The sequence below is a fragment of the Danio aesculapii genome, chromosome 7 (genome assembly GCF_903798145.1).
Source record: "Danio aesculapii chromosome 7, fDanAes4.1, whole genome shotgun sequence".
Classification (NCBI taxonomy): Eukaryota; Metazoa; Chordata; class Actinopteri; order Cypriniformes; family Danionidae; genus Danio; species Danio aesculapii.
The window spans coordinates 51,252,792-51,273,199 of NC_079441.1; the positions used below are offsets into that span (position 1 = coordinate 51,252,792).

Sequence of the window (20,408 nt, forward strand, 5' to 3'; positions counted from 1 at the left end):
AAATGAGGCTTCTTTCAAAATCATTAGAAGATCCTTCATATTTATTCATGTATAAATTCACACAAAGACAATATATTTTATGCTTGTTGTATATGAAAGATGGGTGGGAGGACAGGATTCAGACATAGCAAACACTTTATCTACTGATGCTGCAGTTCAGACAAAGTTTTTACAGTATAAGATGACAGATAAAAGAGGGAGGAGACATCTAGATCAGGGCCAAACCTTGAACCTATGACCAAACACTGCCCAGCATTCAGCTGTTCCTGATGTCCTGTACCTCTCATTTCCTCCTTTTCAAAACAAAACAACTATCTCTAGAACAAAATGTTTGTTCTACACCTGTATACTACTCTCAAATCTTGTTCTCAACAAAAGTATATTGTCAAAGCAAGGAGAAAGAGGAAGACGAGATGAGCAACTACAAACTATAATGACAATGGGGTATATGCACACATGGACTTTTAATTTCAGCCAGCCAGCCTCAGCGTTTCCAGTGAACTCTCTTTCCATTATAAAATTGCCACGTTTAAGGCCTGATTTCTTTCAAAATCAGGGATCTTCACTGCCTGATTGATATACAACATAAAGTGGGTCTACGACTGGACAAGAAGCACTGCTTTCAATTCCATTTCCCCCCGCTATGTCTTTAAAATATGACTGTTTGATTTACCCCAATATTTTTAATGGAGTTTCAGGGCTAGCCTGCTGGTACTGATGGTGCTAGCGTTAACTCTACTTTTCATCTCGTTTAATGCTTAAACTACTGAATGAACGCTTAAGTCTATTTAACTGAATGTATTGTAATTGCATTACAACATAGAACATAGAAGGAAGCTTATGAAATTGAAAATATAGTCACATACCCCTTTTCAGAAAATGAACAGAACTCAGGGCTTAAATACTAAGTGATAATAAAGTGAGGAGTCAGAATAAAACTGGTATCCATATGGCTTTCCAATATATTTTTAAAAAGATTGTTATGGCAATAATCATATATGCAGTTTCCCTATCACAGAGGTGGATGTTAAATTGAATGTATGTGCCAACTGCCAAGCACCTGTTTGATGTTTTCATAGGTTGTTTATATAAATCTGACCAATCAGATGTGGCCATACTATCTTTTTCCGCTGTGGCTACTTCTGATAACTAAATGACTAAGCTGAAGGAAAATTAATAAATGAATGAATTGTATTTTACATCACCTCTTGACATTTTACGCCCAATGCCAACCTAAGCAATCACCTCATTCTGTAGCGTTTTGTTCTACCAACAGGTATTTGTATTTTACACAAGCTGGCGGCAAAGCTGCTATCAAATCTATCAGGAATGTACCGCACCACCTCTCCTGTCTGCTCTGTGTTTTCACTACGGCACTGCTAGACTTTGAACACTGAAACAGACATCCCTTATGTTTTTTTTTTTAAATGTCTCTGATTTTATATCACTTTCATTTACACTACATGCCCAGATGAACCAGAGCAGACATGCCTCAAACACTTCCAGAGAATCCACATTTGCAAATATCCATAGCACTTTTGTAAAAAGAATTAATCTTAGGAAATTGTGAAATAAAACATCGAATCACATGCATTCCTTCACATTTTTACTGAAAGAATGATATAAATGTGGTTGTTATCCTGCTAGGAGGAATGCAGCCTAGTGGCCTGACTTTTGGCCACTTGGAGTTGGCACATGTTCAGAAGGTGCAAACCACAGGTATGGACTTGAGCTGCTTTCCTACTTCAGACATGGCTGACGTCACTCTGATGGGGTCTGTTATACATCTGGCATATAACAGTAAATAAAATATGAAAGTAAATAAAACATTATGTAATGTAATCTGCTCAGACAATCCTCTGAAGGTTGATTAGCTTTTGTAATAAAGAAATCACATTTACTTAAATTTCTTTCATTATTTATTTACTAATGTCTTTCGTCAGTGAACTCAAAATACAGTTTTAAGAATGTTAACATATAATATAATATAATATAATATATATTATATTATATTATATTATATTATATTATATTATATTATATTATATTATAATATATTATATTATATTATATTATATTATTATATTATCAGTCAAAATTACTGATAATGATTTATTTTATGACGAAACCATCAAAATATCAAAGTGAAGATGATGTTCCATTAAGATATTTTGTACCTTTCCTACTGTATATATATATATATATATATATATATAGAGAGAGAGAGAGAGAGAGAGAGAGAGAGAGAGAGAGAGAGAGAGAGAGAGAGAGAGAGAGAGAGAGAGAGAGAGAGAGAGAGAGAGAGAGAGAGAGAGAGAGAGAGAGAGATTCTTTGAGCCCTCAAATTCAGATAATACATCAATGGAAATGTTTTAGGTGCGATCTGGTCTGATCCAAATGGTCCGATCTGTGACTAGAAACACCACTACACCACTAGCACTAACTAAATAAACATTGCAAATTTTGATTTCACCTTAGAATTAATCATAAAAACACCTCAAACTATAAAAGTAGCTCTTAAACTGATCTCAACTGTTGGCTCTTTAACTTGCAAAATATCCAATGCAATGGATTTCTAGATGTACCAACCCTAAACCCCACGTGTCTGCCTATCAAACAGTGCTGATGTCAGATCATGTCTGAATGTAGCTGATGTAGATCATGTCTGAAATAACATTAGACGTTCACTCAGTCCCATTCATATTCTCAGATGCAACAAAACATGCCTGTGCCCCAGTCTGGGACTGAGATGAACAGATACTGCATCTATAACAGAGAAACTCTGCATAAAGACTGTTCAAAGAGAAGTTAACTTCTCATTTTCACAGTTTCTTGACCTCTCCATCTGTTCACCAAACAAAAAGTGTGTGCATGTGTTTGCATGTGTGGTGTAAATGAACCACCCACTGAAAAAGACCCTATTTTTTAGTTTATCTAGGGTTTACCCTCTGTAGGGGTGAGGCGGTGGGGAAATAGAGATTGAGTGTGAGAGGAGGATCACTGACCAGCTAATCCTAAACGGTATTTGCATCTCTTTCACACCACATTGTAAATATAAACCTCAACAACACACACACCCGCACACACACACACACTGCTTTTTATATTGCCCTACCCCACCCCTAATCCTACCCCTAAACCAAACCCTCACAGGAAACCTGTGGCAAAATGTGAATGTCAAAAGACCCTCTTAAGTATGATTTTGAAGTGTTTGAATTACAAGGACACCAGTCATGTCCTCATAATCCGTGATAGAGTACAACTATGTCATTCCCATGTCATTATACAAAAAACTGTCTATAAAAATGCCAAGAAACGAGAACACACACAATAGAAGTCAGAATACAGTAGCTGCAGTTAAGACAGTATGTGTGACTATCTTCTGAACCATAGGGGGGATTTATGGGGAACAAAATGAGATTTTGTTTAAATTTACTGCTTTTCTGATGCCAGTAGTAGGCTGTAAGTTAGTATAAGGCTTTTCACACTGTTCTTAACCCCGGGATATCCTAATTTTAAACACTGCTTTTAACACTGGGTAAAGAAATGTTTCATTAAAAGTAGTGATAAACCACTTTTTTTCCTGGGCTATGAAACCCCGGACAATTTGTGGAGTTAACCGTGCATTGCGGTGCTAAGTTTGTGAAACGGAGTGGTGTTTGCTGCACTGTAAACCCTAATGCTGTAACTAATTAATTGAACTGAGTTGTATTAACTTAAATCATTAAAATTCGTTAATCTTAATTAACCTAGATGAGTATTTAGAACTTTTTCTTATTTTTGAGTTTATAAAAATTTAATCTTTCAAGTAAGGTGAACGATTTTGCTGTGTTTAATTTATACAAAATGTCTCTTTAAAGTTTCATTAACTCAAAATCTTTCAGCCCAGTGATTTTGCGTGTGACGTCATCCAGGTTCACGTACGTTCTCGTGCTTCATTCGTTTTTTTCAAGATGGCGGATCGGCCTCGCTTCACACTACAGTAAGTAAACTATTTACAAATCCAAGAAATATTAAATTTATGTTTTAATCAATATAATCACAGTAACAGTTCAATGTAATGTAGAGTTTGTCAGAATGCGTTTACATGTCGTGCATTACAGAAAACGTGTTTAGCCCCACTTGTTGCTAACTAACGTTAACATTACTGTTTTAAAAAAATTGAATCAGTGCAACGTTAGCGTTAGTTGAAATGTGTTAACTATGAATTTTAACAGTGTTATAAGGACAAAAACATTTGAAATCGGCAGATTCAATTTTTAACATATTTTTAAATCTTGGCGCGAGCATGCATTTAGGTTGTCATGGTGACGCGCGCTCACACAACCGCACGTCATGGCACTGCGCTGAACTCTGTCCAGACTGTGAATGTGGTATTATCTTCGCGATCTGTAGGCACTACGGAAACGAAAGGCGCATAATCATAACTCAAATAATCTCCGCCTAAATACAGAACGGTATTTTCTGATGACGGGCAAAAACTTAGCCTCAAAACGTAGCTGTCTGTCACACACAGCTTGTTGCATGCTGATCCATACACGAGAGCCTAACGGAGAACATTTAAGCTGTGCTCCTCACCTGAGCAGGTACAGAGCAGAGCTTCATCTCACACTAGCACATTGAGGTAAAGTTGGTTTTATATTCATACATTCGTCCAGTAACAACTTGTGACTCTCTCCATATGTCGTTTACCATGGTACTTTGTGTATTCGGTCTGAAATCATATACAAGTATGACATGAAAACAACATTAACGTTACACTTAATGCACAATTTTTTTGACTGAACAATGTTGTACTTTGAAAGTCATTGTCTGCTAATATGATTTTACTGTTTAGAATATGCAAAAACGACTTTTCTGAAATTATATTATATTATTAAGGAGAAAGTCTGAATGTGTAAATTAGGCTTGTGCCGGTATTCGGTAATGCGATAAATCACGGTAATGAATATGCACGATATTGTTATCGCGGGCACTTCAAAATACCGTGAAAAATAATAGATCTGAATTTATATTCTTAGAACGCGCCTTAGCTTATTTTCCATCAACCGCTTGAAGAAACACTGCGTATATGCTGCGCAGAACTGATGCGCACTCTGATGTAAACAATCCCCGCATGTAGAAGCACTGTGTGCACACAGCGCGCGCTGCCGCTGCCACCGCACTGTAATCCTCACACGAAGAAGAAGCATGGCGGAAGGAGGAACGCTGCCGACAATTTATCCCCCTTCAGCTTATTTTCCATCAACCGCTTGAAGAAACACTGCGTATATGCTGCGCAGAACTGATGCGCACTCTGATGTAAACAATCCCCGCATGTAGAAGCACTGTGTGCATACAGCGCGCGCCGCTGCTGCCACCGCTCTCTAATCCTCACACGAAGAAGAAGCATGGCGGAAGGAGGAACGCTGCCGACAATTTATCCCCCTTCAAAAAAAAAGTCAGAGGTTTGGAAATATTTTGGGTTCCAAAAAAATGCAGAGGGATTGCTGATCGAAGACAGTTTCCCTTTGCACATTCACTTTGATATAATTGCTCAAGTTTACTTTTATATTGTGTATTGTTTTATTTATATTTATTTGCATTAAATGTTTGTAGTACTTTTTGTTAATTAAAAAGTTATTAAAGTTACTAAGTTGACGAAACTGAAGTTTGTGTTTTTTTACCTGTTTCTCTAGTAAAATTACAATATCGTGATAATACCGTAAACCGTGATAAAAGCTCAATCAATTAATCGCAGCATGAAAATGTGATACCGGCACATGCCTAGTGTAAATATAAAACTAACTTTACCTCAATCACCAGTACTGATCAGCACAGATTATTTCCCTGTGATCGAGAAGACATCTCTGCATATCAATGATTACCTGATCAATGCGATCAGTTAAATGATTTTAAATGTCATTTAAGTCAAACATATGTTAAAGGTATGGTAAACTTTTTTTTTCCAATCTATTTTTTTAAATATTTACTCAGGAGAGAATATATATAGCCTAAAAACAAAGTATGCCTATCTATAACACAGTAATACAAAGTAATTAAAATTATTAAATAAAATATTAAATAAAATAATAACAAAACAAATATTCTAATCATCCAGACGTGGTAAACAAGAAATAGTTTTTCTGATGTGCAAATTTTGCAGCTTAAAATATATTTATATCTTAAATATATATATATATATATTTTTAGGCTATATATTTTTACATCATTAGACAATAAGGTAAGTTTTGTTATTTCTAGCTTTTAAAAACAGGCCTTAAATTTCTTTGTCGTCCTATTCAGTTTTCAAAATTTCAATACTGTTTAAGTTAAATCCGTGTTCATCGAATCAAAGCAACTAACATGATGATCAGCTCTATTGCTAACCGTTTTGGGGGTTGACGTTAGACATCATGCAATTGTACTACTTCCACTCTCAGCTGAATGACACTGTGACTTTGTGTACATACAGAATTGAAGGTCGGTTGTTGCTGACTACAGAAAGATTCTTATATGGAGGCATGTAAAAGGTGGGTAAAATATTCATTTTGTACTACTATGCCTGGCATATCCAGTTAAAATAAATATTACAGTGTATTTGCAATGATACTTTTGCAGCAAGGAAAGTGAAACTTCAGCTAGACCTTGAGTTCAGTTTACAATATGAAGATCCTGATATCAACATCTGATCTGATCAACACCTGATTTTCATCTGAGGTAAAAAAATAAATAAGTAAATGAAACATAATAATAATATTAATATATTTTTTCTAGCATTATATATTTTGTAGTGTGGGTTTGTTTTATGAAATTTTCTCTTGTTTTTTTTTAGCTGCAGAGTACCAACATGTTACAAATGAGAATTTTCCCCACAAATTCTTTGGACAACCGCACCACCACCTATTTCATTTGATGACAATTTTAAGGCAAACAGCATCCAAAACTGACAAGACAGCAGATACCCTGGCTAATCTTTTGAAGGTTTATGATGAGCAGGTATGTTTAGGGTCATGTATTAAAGTATTAATTAAAATATAAATATATATTTTATTTAGATTTTTTTTTCTTAATTTTTGTCTTTGCAGGAACTGCATGATGTCAGTTCATGATGGACCACTGTTATCAGAGGTCTTTTGGTCTTGCTGCGTGAGCGTGACTGGGGATTCTTTAGGACCACCCTGGTAAGACTTCATTCATTCATTCTTTTCACAATTAGGCATGTTCTATTGAAAAGATGAAAGTTGAGGAGCAACTTTTACTTAACATATTTGTAATCGTGACTTGTTGATGAATCATGTAAAATTGGCTCAGTCATATTGATATTGTCCTAACATTAATATCCTTGAATTATATTTTAGATTAATAATCCTGAAGCGCTGACTGAAGATGCTTTATTGGCCCTGCAGTCACTGAGGGTCTCTGCTGTCCTGAAGAATGAATTGGACACCACCCACAGCACACTTCCAGACCTTTTTTGTCTTGTTTGGATTTTAATGTATGCTCTTCACATAGTATATAGTAAAGGACTTTGAACTTGTACAAAAAGTTTTGCTTGGCATGGATGATAGAAAATAGAAAGTCGATTAGCATAGAATCCTTAAAGAATGAGTTGATGTAGAGCCTTTTTTTGTACTCAATAAAGACTGTCACTGGGGTAGTAACTTCAAAACATATATGTACCTTTAATTGGTAATGGTGCATTTTATTATATATATATATATATATATATATATATATATATATATATATATATATATATATATATATATATATATATATATATATAGGGATAGATTGTCTAAAACGTAAAATTCTGTAATTTACTTACTCTTCACTTGTTCCAAACCTGTTTGAATTTCTTGCTTCTGTTGAACACAAAAGTTATTTTGAGGCATTGACTTTCTAATAGGAAATTGAGGCATTGACTTTCTAACAAATACTGTGGAAATCAGTGGTTCCAGGTTTCAGCTTTTTTGTCAAAAATAACCTTTTAAGTGTTCAACAGAAGAAAGAAACTCAAACAGGTTTGGAATAAGTTAGAGTAAATGACAGAATCATAGTTCAACCAAGACTGAATATTTATATATATATATATATATATATATATATATATATATATATATATATATATATATATATATATATATATATATATATATATATTAAAAACCATTTGATAGTTACTGTGCCAATGACTTTTTTTTTCTAAACGAGTCACTTCACAGAATGTGCACTTATTCTTTATTAACGAATGCTTTAAGACTGTAAGTTTCGTAGTTCTTATTAATCTTATTATTATTTAATTTTGTCAAGCTTATAGTGTTTTTTTTTTTTTTTTTTAAAGCTCTTGTTTGATATATTTGCATTTTGGGAAATTCTTATTAATTTCAGAATAGTGTTTATTTTAAATCTCCTAATGTCTAATTGTTTTTATTGTTTCATGACATTTGTAATTGCACAGGAGGCACATTTGTACTGTTGGACATTTTTTCTTTAAAAATAAATGTCTAAAATGGTATTGTCTGTGTGTTTAAAATTACAGATGTATTTTGATAGATTTATGGGGTTTAAAGATTAAAATTATGGATAATTTCATTTGTGAAACTGAGATGGAGAAGTTAATTTAATAAAAATGCTATCAAAATGTATGAGCTGGGTGACTTGAGTATTTAAAGTTGAAGGAAATTAAAACAATTAGGTTAATTACTATTAAAATGTATGAGCTAGGTGACTTGAGGATTTAAAGTTTGGAGAAATTAAAACAATTAAGTTAATTGCTATTAAAATGTATGAGCTGAGTAACTTGGGTATTTTAAGTTAGGAGAAGTGTCTTGCATGAGTACAACAAACTCAAAACTTGATGTTTCTGTTTACTTAAAATACAACATTTCATAACTTAAAAAATTTGACGTAACTGATTACCTCAAATTTTTTGAGTTTTGTCAACTTATTCGGGATTACAGTGTGGTTTGCTACAGCAGGACACTAGGCAACAGACAGCCAATCAGAAATTAAGCAACAAATTATTTTTTTTTGCTCGTTCAAACTACTTATAAAATGAGCTAAAACAACACAATTCTTGAGATTTCATTGGGACAACTTAATTTTTTAAATGTTTAATCCACATGAATTTGTTAAAAGTGTTAAGTTAACTTAATCAGTTTGTGTTGGGACAACATGAATGAATTGTGTGGACCCCTGCATTTTTTACAGTGAGTGAGAGAAAAGTAAGACTAATTTCAAGATGGAAAGCGTGTACGCAGTCATTAGGAGACAGTAAAATATCATACTTTGCTCCATGGTTTCATTCATTTGTACTTTTGTCTTTATCTTCTTGCCTTTGTGCGCTTCATGACGTTTCAATCAGCTAAATGGTGACATTTTCTTTTATAACTGGCAAGATGCTGGAAAAGCAGTTTGGCTGCTGTTCATCCAATCAGTGACAGTGACACCACAAATATGCAAATTAGAACATTAACATGAGGTTTGTATATGTATAGTGTGAGATCTGTTGATGAATACCCAGGATTAACAGTTAACACCAGGTATACCATGAGCAGTGTGAAACATAATTTCAGATAAATCAGGAATATGTTAATCCAGGGTTTAGTATAACTGAGGGTTAACAATTTCAAGTGTGAAAAGCCCTTTAGAATAAGAACTTTTTTAAATTTTAATAATCTACAGACACACTGTGTAAACTAATGTTTAGAATATTATGGTGTAACTACAAGACTCTGAAACAGACCTGTGTCTTTTGCGCCCTGCTGAACTCCTTTGAAAGGCCTGTGTGATGTATTAATTTAATTTAAATACAACCACAAACAGGACCTTGCAATGAGCAGATCTGATATTGTGAGTCAACAAAAATGAACTCACAAATAGCATCTTTTGCATGCTCAGTTTCATTATTTCAAATGGAGACATGCGGGTTCAGTGCGCAAATAGGACAGGATGTGGGGCTTCATTCGCTGTATTGATCGTTACACTTTTCCCGATTCAAAACTATATGAGTGACACGTCTTGTGTATTCTATAGTCCTTGGAAAACATCCGTTTTATACATGCGGTATGTCACGCTCACGTTTTCCAAGGACTATAGAATACACATGACGTGTCACTCGTATAGTTTTGAATCGGGAAAAGTGTATAGATCAATACAGCGAATGAAGCCCCGTCTAGTACAGGAGCCAATCATCGATCGCTATAGACAGATGTTTCTTCGGGGGACCAGATGTGTGCTTTTACAACAATTTGTTGGTCAACAAACACACTTGAATCTCCGCGAATACTTGCTTCACAGAGATAAGAAATATATCCACATAAAGCTTGAAATCTGTGAATGAACCAAGTGCACTTGAAAACAAAAGCTTTTTGGTTTTGTAATATGAAATGAACATGAGGTACAGTCCATCCTGTCAAACTCACATCACAGCAACCACTCAAACTGCCACAAACTTGTAAACAAAGAGTCGCTGTCATTTCAGGAGGAAATTCACCATCAAGACCAAGTTTTGAATTACTTCAGAAGAGCAGTGCAACCAGACAAACATTATCCAGAGGATGATCATGTGTAGAACGCCATAAATGAGGTTGGTGTCGTGATCTGGTTCCCTTCGAGTGTGCATGCGCATTAGCTTGGGCAACTTGATGATTTTGTTTGATTCAAACACTCAGAAACGAAACCTATAAGACATGTGTTGTTTAATTTTATTAGTGATTCCAAATATGTAATGCAGTTGTAAGTTTGGATAGCAGTTTCGAAGAATTTAAGGTTTCCCCATTCAGACAGAATACCCAAGCATACTGCCCGAGAGGCCTTTCAAAGATGCGTTTTCCAGGTGCCACGAGTTGAAAAATTAAAACATTTCAGAGCGCTGTGAGTAAACCACAAGTCATGTGACAGGAACCAACCAGGCAGCTTCACACTTTGTATGGAATTAATTACCTAATTAATTACCTTAGATTAACGATTTAACAAATGCTGATACAGATCCTCTCTCAGTGATGATCACTACATCATATATCATATATCCACCTCACATTCTACCTGCCAACAGTGCACTTGTTCAGCACAACACAGGCTAGAATTCTCTCACTGAACAATAAAAAATATGGTCCTGCTTTAATACTTGCATCAAAAAATAAATACAATGTACTTACTATGTTCATTATGTATTGCAGAATACTTGTGCTGCTTTTGAGGTTGGATGTGGGTAGGGTTAGGTTAGGGTTAGGTGGTATGGATAGGTTTAAGGGTAGCTTAAGAAGTAAGGGATGGTCAGCAATTAATTAAAGATGTAATTAGAGAAATTAATTACAGATGGAATGACATGCATGCATGTAATCAATTATAAATACAATGTAAAGGCATGTATTTACATCATAAGTACATTGTCACAAATGATTCAGTTCAATGTAAGTACATATTAGTTAAGGCTACTTAATATATGTGGGACCAAAAATATATAAATATATATAAATGAATGAATGAATGAATGAATGAATGAAAGTGAACTAAGGTGAAGCAATTAAACAAACAACCCTGTAGCATTTATATGAAGTTGATATTGTGATGCTGGTCTTTAAAATACTTTTTGTGTAAAATTCATTCTTTTTTAAAAAAATGTTTTAAAATATTTATTGAATAGTTTCACAGAATGTTTTTTATTTTTTGTAAACAAATTTAAATTTAACGTCGCCCCTTGGAAAAATTAATAGCCTACCCCTGCTCTACCCACTGCCACAGCCATAACACCCTACAGCCCAAGACTGGTTACTCACTGAAGCTAAACAGGGCTGAGCCTGGTCGGTACCTGGATGGGAGACCACTTGGGAAAACTAGATTGCTGTTGGAAATGGTGTCAGTGAGGCCAGCAGGGGGCACTCAATCTGTGGTCTGTGTGAGTCCTAATGCCCCAGTAAAGTGAAAGGGACACCATACTGTCAGTGAGTGCCCTCTTTCGGAAGAGATGTTAAACCGAGGTCCTGACACTTCTCGTAAAGAGGGTGTAACCTCGGTGTCCTGGCCTATTTCCCTTCATCCGCCCTTACCCATCATGACCTCCCAATCATCCCCATCCACCGAATTGGCTGTATCACTGTCTCTCCACTCCACCTATAGCTGATGTATGGTGTCGCATCACTGATGCTGCACACTGGTGATGGTGTACAGAGACCCCCCTTCATGATTGTGAAGCGCTTTGGGTGTATGGTGGTCATACACAGTAAATGTGCAATATAAATACACATTACTTGTTCATATTGCTAAAATGTTTCTGAATATTCAGTAAAAACAGTAACAAAATGTATGGGGTAGCTATAAGACTCTAAAATGGTTTTGAAAATACAATAAAAACTTTTACAAATACATATTTTAATCCAAATTACTCTAAACTACTCTATCCATACGCTATCCGTATACTTTCTGTCTCTTTTATTTCAAATGAAATTCAAATGGTTAACGAACTGTATTGTCACATATTGTGCAGAATATTAGTGTTTATTATTAACAACAAAATTATATAGAGACAGCATAATGTAGGAGTGCACTTTGCTGGTGATATTCTGAAATGCAATAATTGGAAACTTATACCATAAAGCCAAGGGAGAGGATTTATTAATGGCAATGATAGGTCACGTGATTAATTTAAATTGATTGCTTCTATTTCCAACTATATTAATTGGAAAATTAAAAATTTTACTACTCCAAAACAGAGGGCAGTTTTGGATGCACTGCATGCAGCTAAAAGAACGCAAGATCTATACATAGGAAACAGAGAGTTTACCCTCTTTTATTAAAATAAGACGGTAAATGATATAAGCAGAATATTTAATGAGTATGTACAGTAGTTCAACATAAACATGCACCCCATGAATCTTAAAGGATGTTTCCTTTTTGCATGCATTCATATACTTATCAATTGCATGTCCTAGTGAGCCTGTTTTGAAATAAGATTTGTGCATGGCTGCTAGTGTGTATCTCGTGACTCTCTCTCTCTTTCCTGCAGGTGAGATAAGACTGGAATTTGCTTGTCCTCCAGGAGAGAAAGAACTATCACGAGCTGCCAACCCCCACCTCGGTCCCCATATCCTGGCATGAGACAGCAGCAAAAACCGGGCACATGGGTGGATATCTCTGTGCTGAATGGATGTTATGGCTGTGAACACAGATTGCTGATGTTTGGGCTGAAGTCATGGGTGTGTTTGTTTGTCAAATTCAGCTTTTTTTAGGGCTCAGGTGCTTCATCGATTGTGACTCTAGGGGTTTTGGTGGATTCGATTACACACACGTATGCAGACATGTGTAAAGGCATATGTGCATATCTCTGTATACCGCATGTATGTGCATACAAGCGCATATATACACACATCCTGACATGTAAAAAAGGCTCTCTCTTACACACACAAACATACTTGTATACATGGATTACAAGGACACTCAATAGGTGCAATGTATTTTATACTGTAAGAAGCGCATATTATAGACCATTATGAGTGATGTAAACAAAAGCAATGGTCCCAACGTATTTCCTGTTTTACATTTTTATTTTCTATAGCTTCTGAGAATCCAAAAAGAGCCACATATTGATGAATAATGCTATGATAGCTGTTTTAACATTAAGTTATGATTGAATTGCCTCTTGTTACAGTTATAAAATAGTTTAATAACAAGCAAGAAATGTTTATGGGGCAATGACATGACCACATTGAAATGATCTATATGGCCCTACCTCACATACCCCTAAACCCAACCTTCACAGGAAACCTGTGGTAAAATCTGACTGATAAGAGACCCCGGTTAAGTATGATTTTTAAGTGTTTTAAATTAAACCACCTTAATACATACACTACTTAAGAATACAACTACAGTAAGTCAAACCCATGTCATTATACAACTTCGTGTCCCTGTAAACCACATATACCCGTACACACACACACATATCTGAAGGAGAGCACATACAGATGCCACACACACGCATACATGTTCATACACCTTGACCTGTGCAGTGTATGGACTCCTTCAAGTATGAAATGTTCAAAGCAGCCCCCTATGGTTCAAGTTACCGGCAAACTCACTGACCTGGTGATGCCAAGTTCTGGCATGTCCATAAGAACAAAAACCTCAAACATTACAATTTGAACATGCATAAACCAAATAAGGGAGAATTAAATACTGATGAATTACATTTTTATCTTCAGCTACCATAAAAATAGAGTTCACATAATACTGGACCTTACCACTAGGTGGACGGTATTGAAAATGGGATTTGTGGAATTCCATTCTGCTTTGAGTTAAAAGGCTTTGACGTTTTAAAAATAGGAGAAAATCTGGTCTTTCACAGTGCAATGGCTCCTCAAAAGGACAACTCCTAGTTAAATGGAGGAGTGGTATCCACTAGGAGCATTGTTTTTTTTTGTCTTTCATCAGAATGGGACATTATATGTCTATCCAAATAAAAGAAAAAGTTCCTCATGTTTTGCTATTTTTTGGATACTGATTTAAATATGAACCATCTTTACCTGCGGCACCTGTCATTCACAAGCTGCATGCTTAATATAAAACTGCTCCATCATTGACAAATGGCAGAATATAGCAAGTTTTTGAAACATCCAGTGCTATCTTTTATATTCAAATGTTTCAGTGCATAAGCAAACTGTCTGAATGAGTCAAACTAAAAGGCATAAACATGACATTTGAATTAAAATGCTACTTTTTTATTGTGCCGTTTCATTTACACAATAATGGACACTTTATGCACTTTGTGAACTGTCAGAACTTTGCTAAAAGACAAAGTAACCATAAAACAATAATACAGTTAGTCAGAATTATTAGACCCCCCAACAACCCCCCCCAAATTATTTGCCCCCCTGAATATTTTCCCCCCAGTTTCTGTTTAACAGAAAGATGTTTTCAACACATTTCTAAACATAATAGTTTTATTAACTCATTTCTAATAACTTCTTACTTTTATCTTTGCCATGATGACAGTAATATTTGTCTAGATATTTTTCAAGATATTAGTATTCAGCTTAAAGTGACATTTAAAGGCTTAACTAGGTTAATTAGGTTAGAATTAGGGTAATTAGGCAAGTCATTGTATAACAGTGGATTGTTCTGTAGACTATAGAAAAAATATATAGCTTAAAGGGGCTAATAATATTTAGCTTATAAAAAAAAATTTCTAGCCAAAATAAAACGTTTAAGTAAAAAATATTATACATAAAACATAATAGAACAAAACTATTAAAGAAAAAATATTATAGAAGAGGACTAATATTTTTGACTTCAACTTTGACTTCAAGTCTTCATTTATTGGTACACTGTAAAACCCAACAGTCAACTTTAACAAATGAAATGAGTGTAGTTATCTCAAAATTGACTGAAAGTTAATTCTACTCATTTGAAAAGAGTTTTGAACTCAGTGTTGAAGGTATTGAGTTCATTAAATACCTCATTACTTCAACTTAAATGGAGTAAGTTCACAGTACTCATATAGACTAGTTTTTTAACTCAAATGGTTTGTTGCAATCTGTTTCCTCAAATGGTTTGAGTTGCCTTAACTTATTGGGTTTTACAGTACTCAGTTGGTTTGAGTTCTCTTCATTTATTGTGTTTTACTGTGCTCAAATTGCTTCGTTTACTCAAATGGATTAAGTTCACAGTACTCATTAGGATTAGTTTTTGAACTTAAATGATTTGTTGCAATCAATTTCCTCAAATGGTTTGAGTTACCTCAACTTTTTGGGTTTTACAGTGTATTATTTTACTGTAATATCCCACTTCTGATCAGATCTTAGGAAAAAGGCTCTGTAGTGCCAGCACTGGTATCCCTCGTGCTTCTGAACTAATCAGCTTTGAGGCCTGTCATGAGCATATACTCACTATCTGCATCTTTGAAGCATCAATGAGCACATGGCTAAACAAGAAACTCCAGTTGCGTGTCACATTATAAACAAACATTACAAATCTGGAACTGCTTAAAATAATTATGCGCACAATAATGTCTCCCTGGTTTTTTTTTGAAGGACTCAATGAGGTTAAAAGGTTGTGTGAACAATGGCCTGTGGTTAGAATCACTTATTGAATAGACCTAAGGGTCGTACAATCTTGCTATTGGGGGATGGGCGGCGCTATATGTCTACATCAGCTATGCTGATGACTAGCTAACTCCTCCCTCTATGAATGACAGATGCCACCTTTCACCTTAAAAAAAGGGGAAACATAAATTGGGCGAAACCTTAGGAGTGATATAAAAGAGATGCAGTATCTTTATTGAGAGTCAGAATAATCCAACAGCCAATCAATGGAAAGGGAAGTGCAAACTACATATAATCTCCCTCCCTCTCACCTCTAGGACAGGTCCCTCCCTAAACATGTCCTCACCTGTCTGTCTACTGTTACTGACTACTCTGACAGCAGCCACATTAAGATGGCATATCTTCATATTTAGGGCATGGTATGCATTCATGTTCAAATATACAGTATAGATATGCATAATGTTGTAAACCTGACCAGCATTCTGCCGCAGAAATATTGTGCTATATGAATGAGATCACATGGAAATTGGACAGTTGGAAATTGGAATTGGAAAGGAGTGCACAATAATTATTGTACGATAATTATTCCTCATCACATTCAATTTGTTTTGATTTTGTGATAAAAGGACTAACAAGCAAGCAAACAAACAAACAAACAAACCAAAATTGGAATTTAATTTGTCACAGATAATCAGATTGCAACTCATTCAATTATGTCTGTGAAATTTAAGCAACAAATTGTTGATGCAGATTAGAAACCGCTACTGAGAGAAGATATTTAACACAACTACAAGGTTAAGCAGTTTGCAATATTATGAGAAAGACTAAATGAGCATTTATACAATATAAATAATACCATAACACCAAAAAAAGATAACAGAAATTTTAGAATTCTGGCACTTACCAAATACAGACAATAAAAATAATAAACAAGAAAGCACAACAACAACAACAACAATAATAATAAACAAATAACCTATATTACTGACAGCTTTTATAAACATAACATTAAAACTTTAAAGCTTTGGTTAGAAGTTGGTATTACATTTTAAACGGACAGAATGCATGTTTCTACCTTAAGATTATTAAAATGTGATGTGCTTTTCTGCTCTTTTACAGAGGCAAATAAATGAATATGTTTCAATTCATATAGGCTACTATAGTTCTTACCTCAATAAATGTTATAAAGTAACCTCTTGTTTTAAAAAAGGTCTAGCTGTGGGGTGACTGATCCAATGCAATCATATTAAAATTCACTCTGAAATAGCCTAATGTTTTAAAAAGAAGCAAATAAGTACTTACCGCACTCTCGGATTTCTCTACTCCCGCACTTAGAGTGAGCACAAGCAGCAACACCGCGCCGAGACTCTTTAAGTTCATACTGATTTTAAAAGAATCTGCCCTCTTAACATTGACATTTACCCCTATGAACACTTACTGAACTTATCATATTCCTCCGTTAAGCTAACTGCAAAACCAACAAGTTTTTGTTCCCCCAAAGTTTAGAGAGGGATTCTTGTAAAGCCTCAAAAGCTGTCCAGTGCGGGCAGCGCACGATATAATGTAAGCTTCACTTTACTGAATCTCAGTTAACCTGCGGTGGCACTACTTCATATCCCTCCGCCAATCTTAGTCCCACACAAACTTTAGGCTGTGAAGTCACGGGATGACAAAAACTCATATTTAAATATCCCAGATGCTTTATTGAGTTATTTAGAAATTACTACATACTATTTAACTCGCTTTTGGCTTCCATTAAATTTAATAAGGGGGTTTGCCGAGGGATGTAGTGGCGGAGGACGATTTGCTTGCACACGATTAATAAAATGCACATTTGCGCTCAATATAAGCATATATAGTTATAAAGCATAGTGGTGTATGCGTGTAAAACATATCATATGTGTATTGGCCTACTTTGAAGTTCACTTTTGAATCGTTATAGCCTAGTTCTTAATTATTTTCCAGCCCCATTTAGGTAGCTAAATGGAATTTGACTACACAAGGACACATGCACTTGTTTTTTTATGATCTGCTAATAATTTTAAACGTTAAAATTGTTTATTTATTGCTGAAAACTGATACTGATGAAAACATTTTAGTTATATCTGAGTCACTCACTTCAATTAAACATTTCGCAATGTTTATTTTGCACATGAGTGTGTAATTATGACAGATACAATACAATAATGATTTTAGTTTACACTAGTAGCACGCTGTTTACTGATGAGATTGTGGTTGTTATCTGTTTGAAGGCAACGCGTGAGTGAGTTTTTGATTGACGGCTGAAGCCCCGCCCTCTTTTCTCTTCTCAGAGCACAGCGCGCACTGGTGCTGCAGCGGTGCGTGAATCTATTCTGCCGCGAGGAGAGCGTTTTCACCTCAGAAGTTTCTTGTGAGTCAGTTTCTCTTATTCTCGGAGGACAAACTGAAGCCAAAACTGCAAAAAACAGGTGTAGATTGTGCAAAGTGGTTTTTATCTCTCTTATTTGATTGTTTATGTTTATCCTTATCTCTCTTCTTGTCCTCCGAAGTGGACGAACCGCTCACCGGATTCTCAAATGAATAGGTCTGAAGCCATTAACCGAGGCTCACTGTGAAGACGAGGAGGATAGCCTACATTACCTGCTGTTTCCTCAATGCTTTGCAAAATGAGACTTTGGTAAGTTTATTATATCTTCAGATGTCATTTTTAGCTATTAGACGTTGTTAGGAGTTCATACACACGAGCGTTATACAGTCAACTGTCATTTTAGTTAGCCGAGTCAGATAAAGTACTTTATTTTCAAAGAGCACATGTGAGAAATTTGTTTATCTCCCCTTAGGAGTTTTGTGTTACCCTTCGTCTTGTATGCGGTGTCTGCACAGGGGGTAAGTGATATATCTATTATTAAAAATACTAAGCACATGCCGCTTGTAACTGTAGCCTGTTTACTTATACATTTTATATGCTAATTTGTTGGTTATTTAATCGCAACTCTTAGTAACACAGGTTACACCTGGCACATCATGTTTGTGTTGATTTGTCTAAACACGTTTGGATGTATTTTATTAGACACTTGTCTAATTTACAAACTGTGAAGTCTTCTGTTGACTATTTGTGGCAAAATATTTTGTCAACATTTTACAAGTTTTCGTTGAGAAGCTAATATTTAGCTTAACATTTTATCCATGTAATACATTGTTTGGTGTGTTTAATCTCAGTTCTCTTATCACCCAACTGACAAACACTCCTCCTTCTAATTAATATGCAAAATACCCGTTCTCTGTCACGCCCATTTATCACATAACAGCTTTCACTATTGACTCTCAGCTATTTACTGTACATAGCCTTTAAGTTTAGGGTTTATTATTCCTTCTGTTTTGTTTTTTCATGCATGAATTATCCTAAAGTTTCAGTATGCATAATTTATTACTCTTTTATGATTATGGCCTATGTTAAATAAATTGTGGCGGTATTTTTTTCTTTTGCACAAGTAGCTTCAGACACACCTTTTATGATGAGCTGATTCATCAAATAATAGCTGTTGGGGAAATTTAAAGGGGTGCATATTTAATAGTTTGAAATAAGATCATGTTTGTCCTTGTAGAGGAGGATTATGAAATTGTGTGTCCTGAGGCTTTGTTTAAAAGCAGGTTGTGAATTGGCTGTGTTAACTGTGAACAGTCAGTTGGTCAATAGTTCAGAAATTGTGGATACCCAAGAAGTATGCAGTTAGAGAATATGTAATAGTTAAACACCTGTTGAATGTCGACGTTTTGAATGTGCTCAAGCAGACATGAGGCTGATGCAGGTGGGATAGTGAATAGTAGTGATATGGTCTAGGCATGAAATAATTAGAGCCTACACTAACAAACAGCTAAGCAGGGTAGTTATTAATGGAGGGCTGGATTTTCCTCATTTTCTTTGTGTAGCCTGAAGCAAAAAGACAGTTGCTTAAATGTGATAAACAAGGATGGGTGGGTCAGCTAGGGGGCAAATATGTTGTGCATTAAAATTGGGAGTTGATTGTGTTGATGAGGGGGGATTAAATGAGATTTAATCATTTCAGTTTAATATAACATCTTTGCATTTAGACAACACTTTTGTGACTTGGTGTTGCTGGAGAACAAAAGGGGGGCAAGCAGTGATCCCTGTGGCACACCATTGCTGGGGGCAACTTATAGAGTGGGTCTGATTTAACTTAACCCTTTTTCCCAAATCAAATTAAAACCCACATGCAGAATACAGTTCAGACCTTTTGAACGAACATCATGGACCCATTCAAAAGTAATTGCTAAATATAGTTTACTAACTGCTAAATAGATGGTTAAGGAGCATCTAGTACTGTAAGTAAAGGTTAATGTAGTGGACCTTGACCCACATTTTCTTTGAACAAATTACTTTAA

The 20,408-nt window shown here is 35.2% G+C and overlaps 2 protein-coding genes and 1 long non-coding RNA gene across 5 annotated transcripts in view; 2 read left to right on the top strand and 1 right to left on the bottom strand.

The window, feature by feature from the left end:
* col4a5 (collagen, type IV, alpha 5 (Alport syndrome)) overlaps positions 1–17,584 on the bottom strand; it is a 98,171-nt gene extending 80,587 nt beyond the window's left edge. The window contains exon 1 of the mRNA XM_056462131.1: positions 17,325–17,584. Coding sequence (XP_056318106.1) covers positions 17,325–17,402 — 78 coding nt within the window. The 5' untranslated portion in view covers positions 17,403–17,584. The remainder of the gene's footprint in view (positions 1–17,324) is intronic.
* LOC130232306 (uncharacterized) lies at positions 3,787–7,648 on the top strand. Of its 3 annotated transcripts, none has more exons than XR_008838104.1 (6): positions 3,787–3,982; positions 6,455–6,512; positions 6,601–6,699; positions 6,815–6,978; positions 7,068–7,163; positions 7,341–7,648. It is a non-coding gene; the product is annotated as an uncharacterized LOC130232306 (long non-coding RNA). The 3 variants fall into 3 exon arrangements; XR_008838105.1 differs by lacking the exon at positions 3,787–3,982 and adding an exon at positions 4,265–4,586; XR_008838103.1 differs by lacking the exon at positions 3,787–3,982 and having other exon boundaries at positions 6,286–6,512.
* A 786-nt stretch (positions 17,585–18,370) lies between the features above and the next one.
* col4a6 (collagen, type IV, alpha 6) overlaps positions 18,371–20,408 on the top strand; it is a 173,237-nt gene continuing 171,199 nt past the window's right edge. Inside the window, 3 exon segments of the mRNA XM_056462133.1 lie at positions 18,371–18,472; positions 18,554–18,681; positions 18,845–18,890. Coding sequence (XP_056318108.1) covers positions 18,659–18,681; positions 18,845–18,890 — 69 coding nt within the window. The 5' untranslated portion in view covers positions 18,371–18,472; positions 18,554–18,658.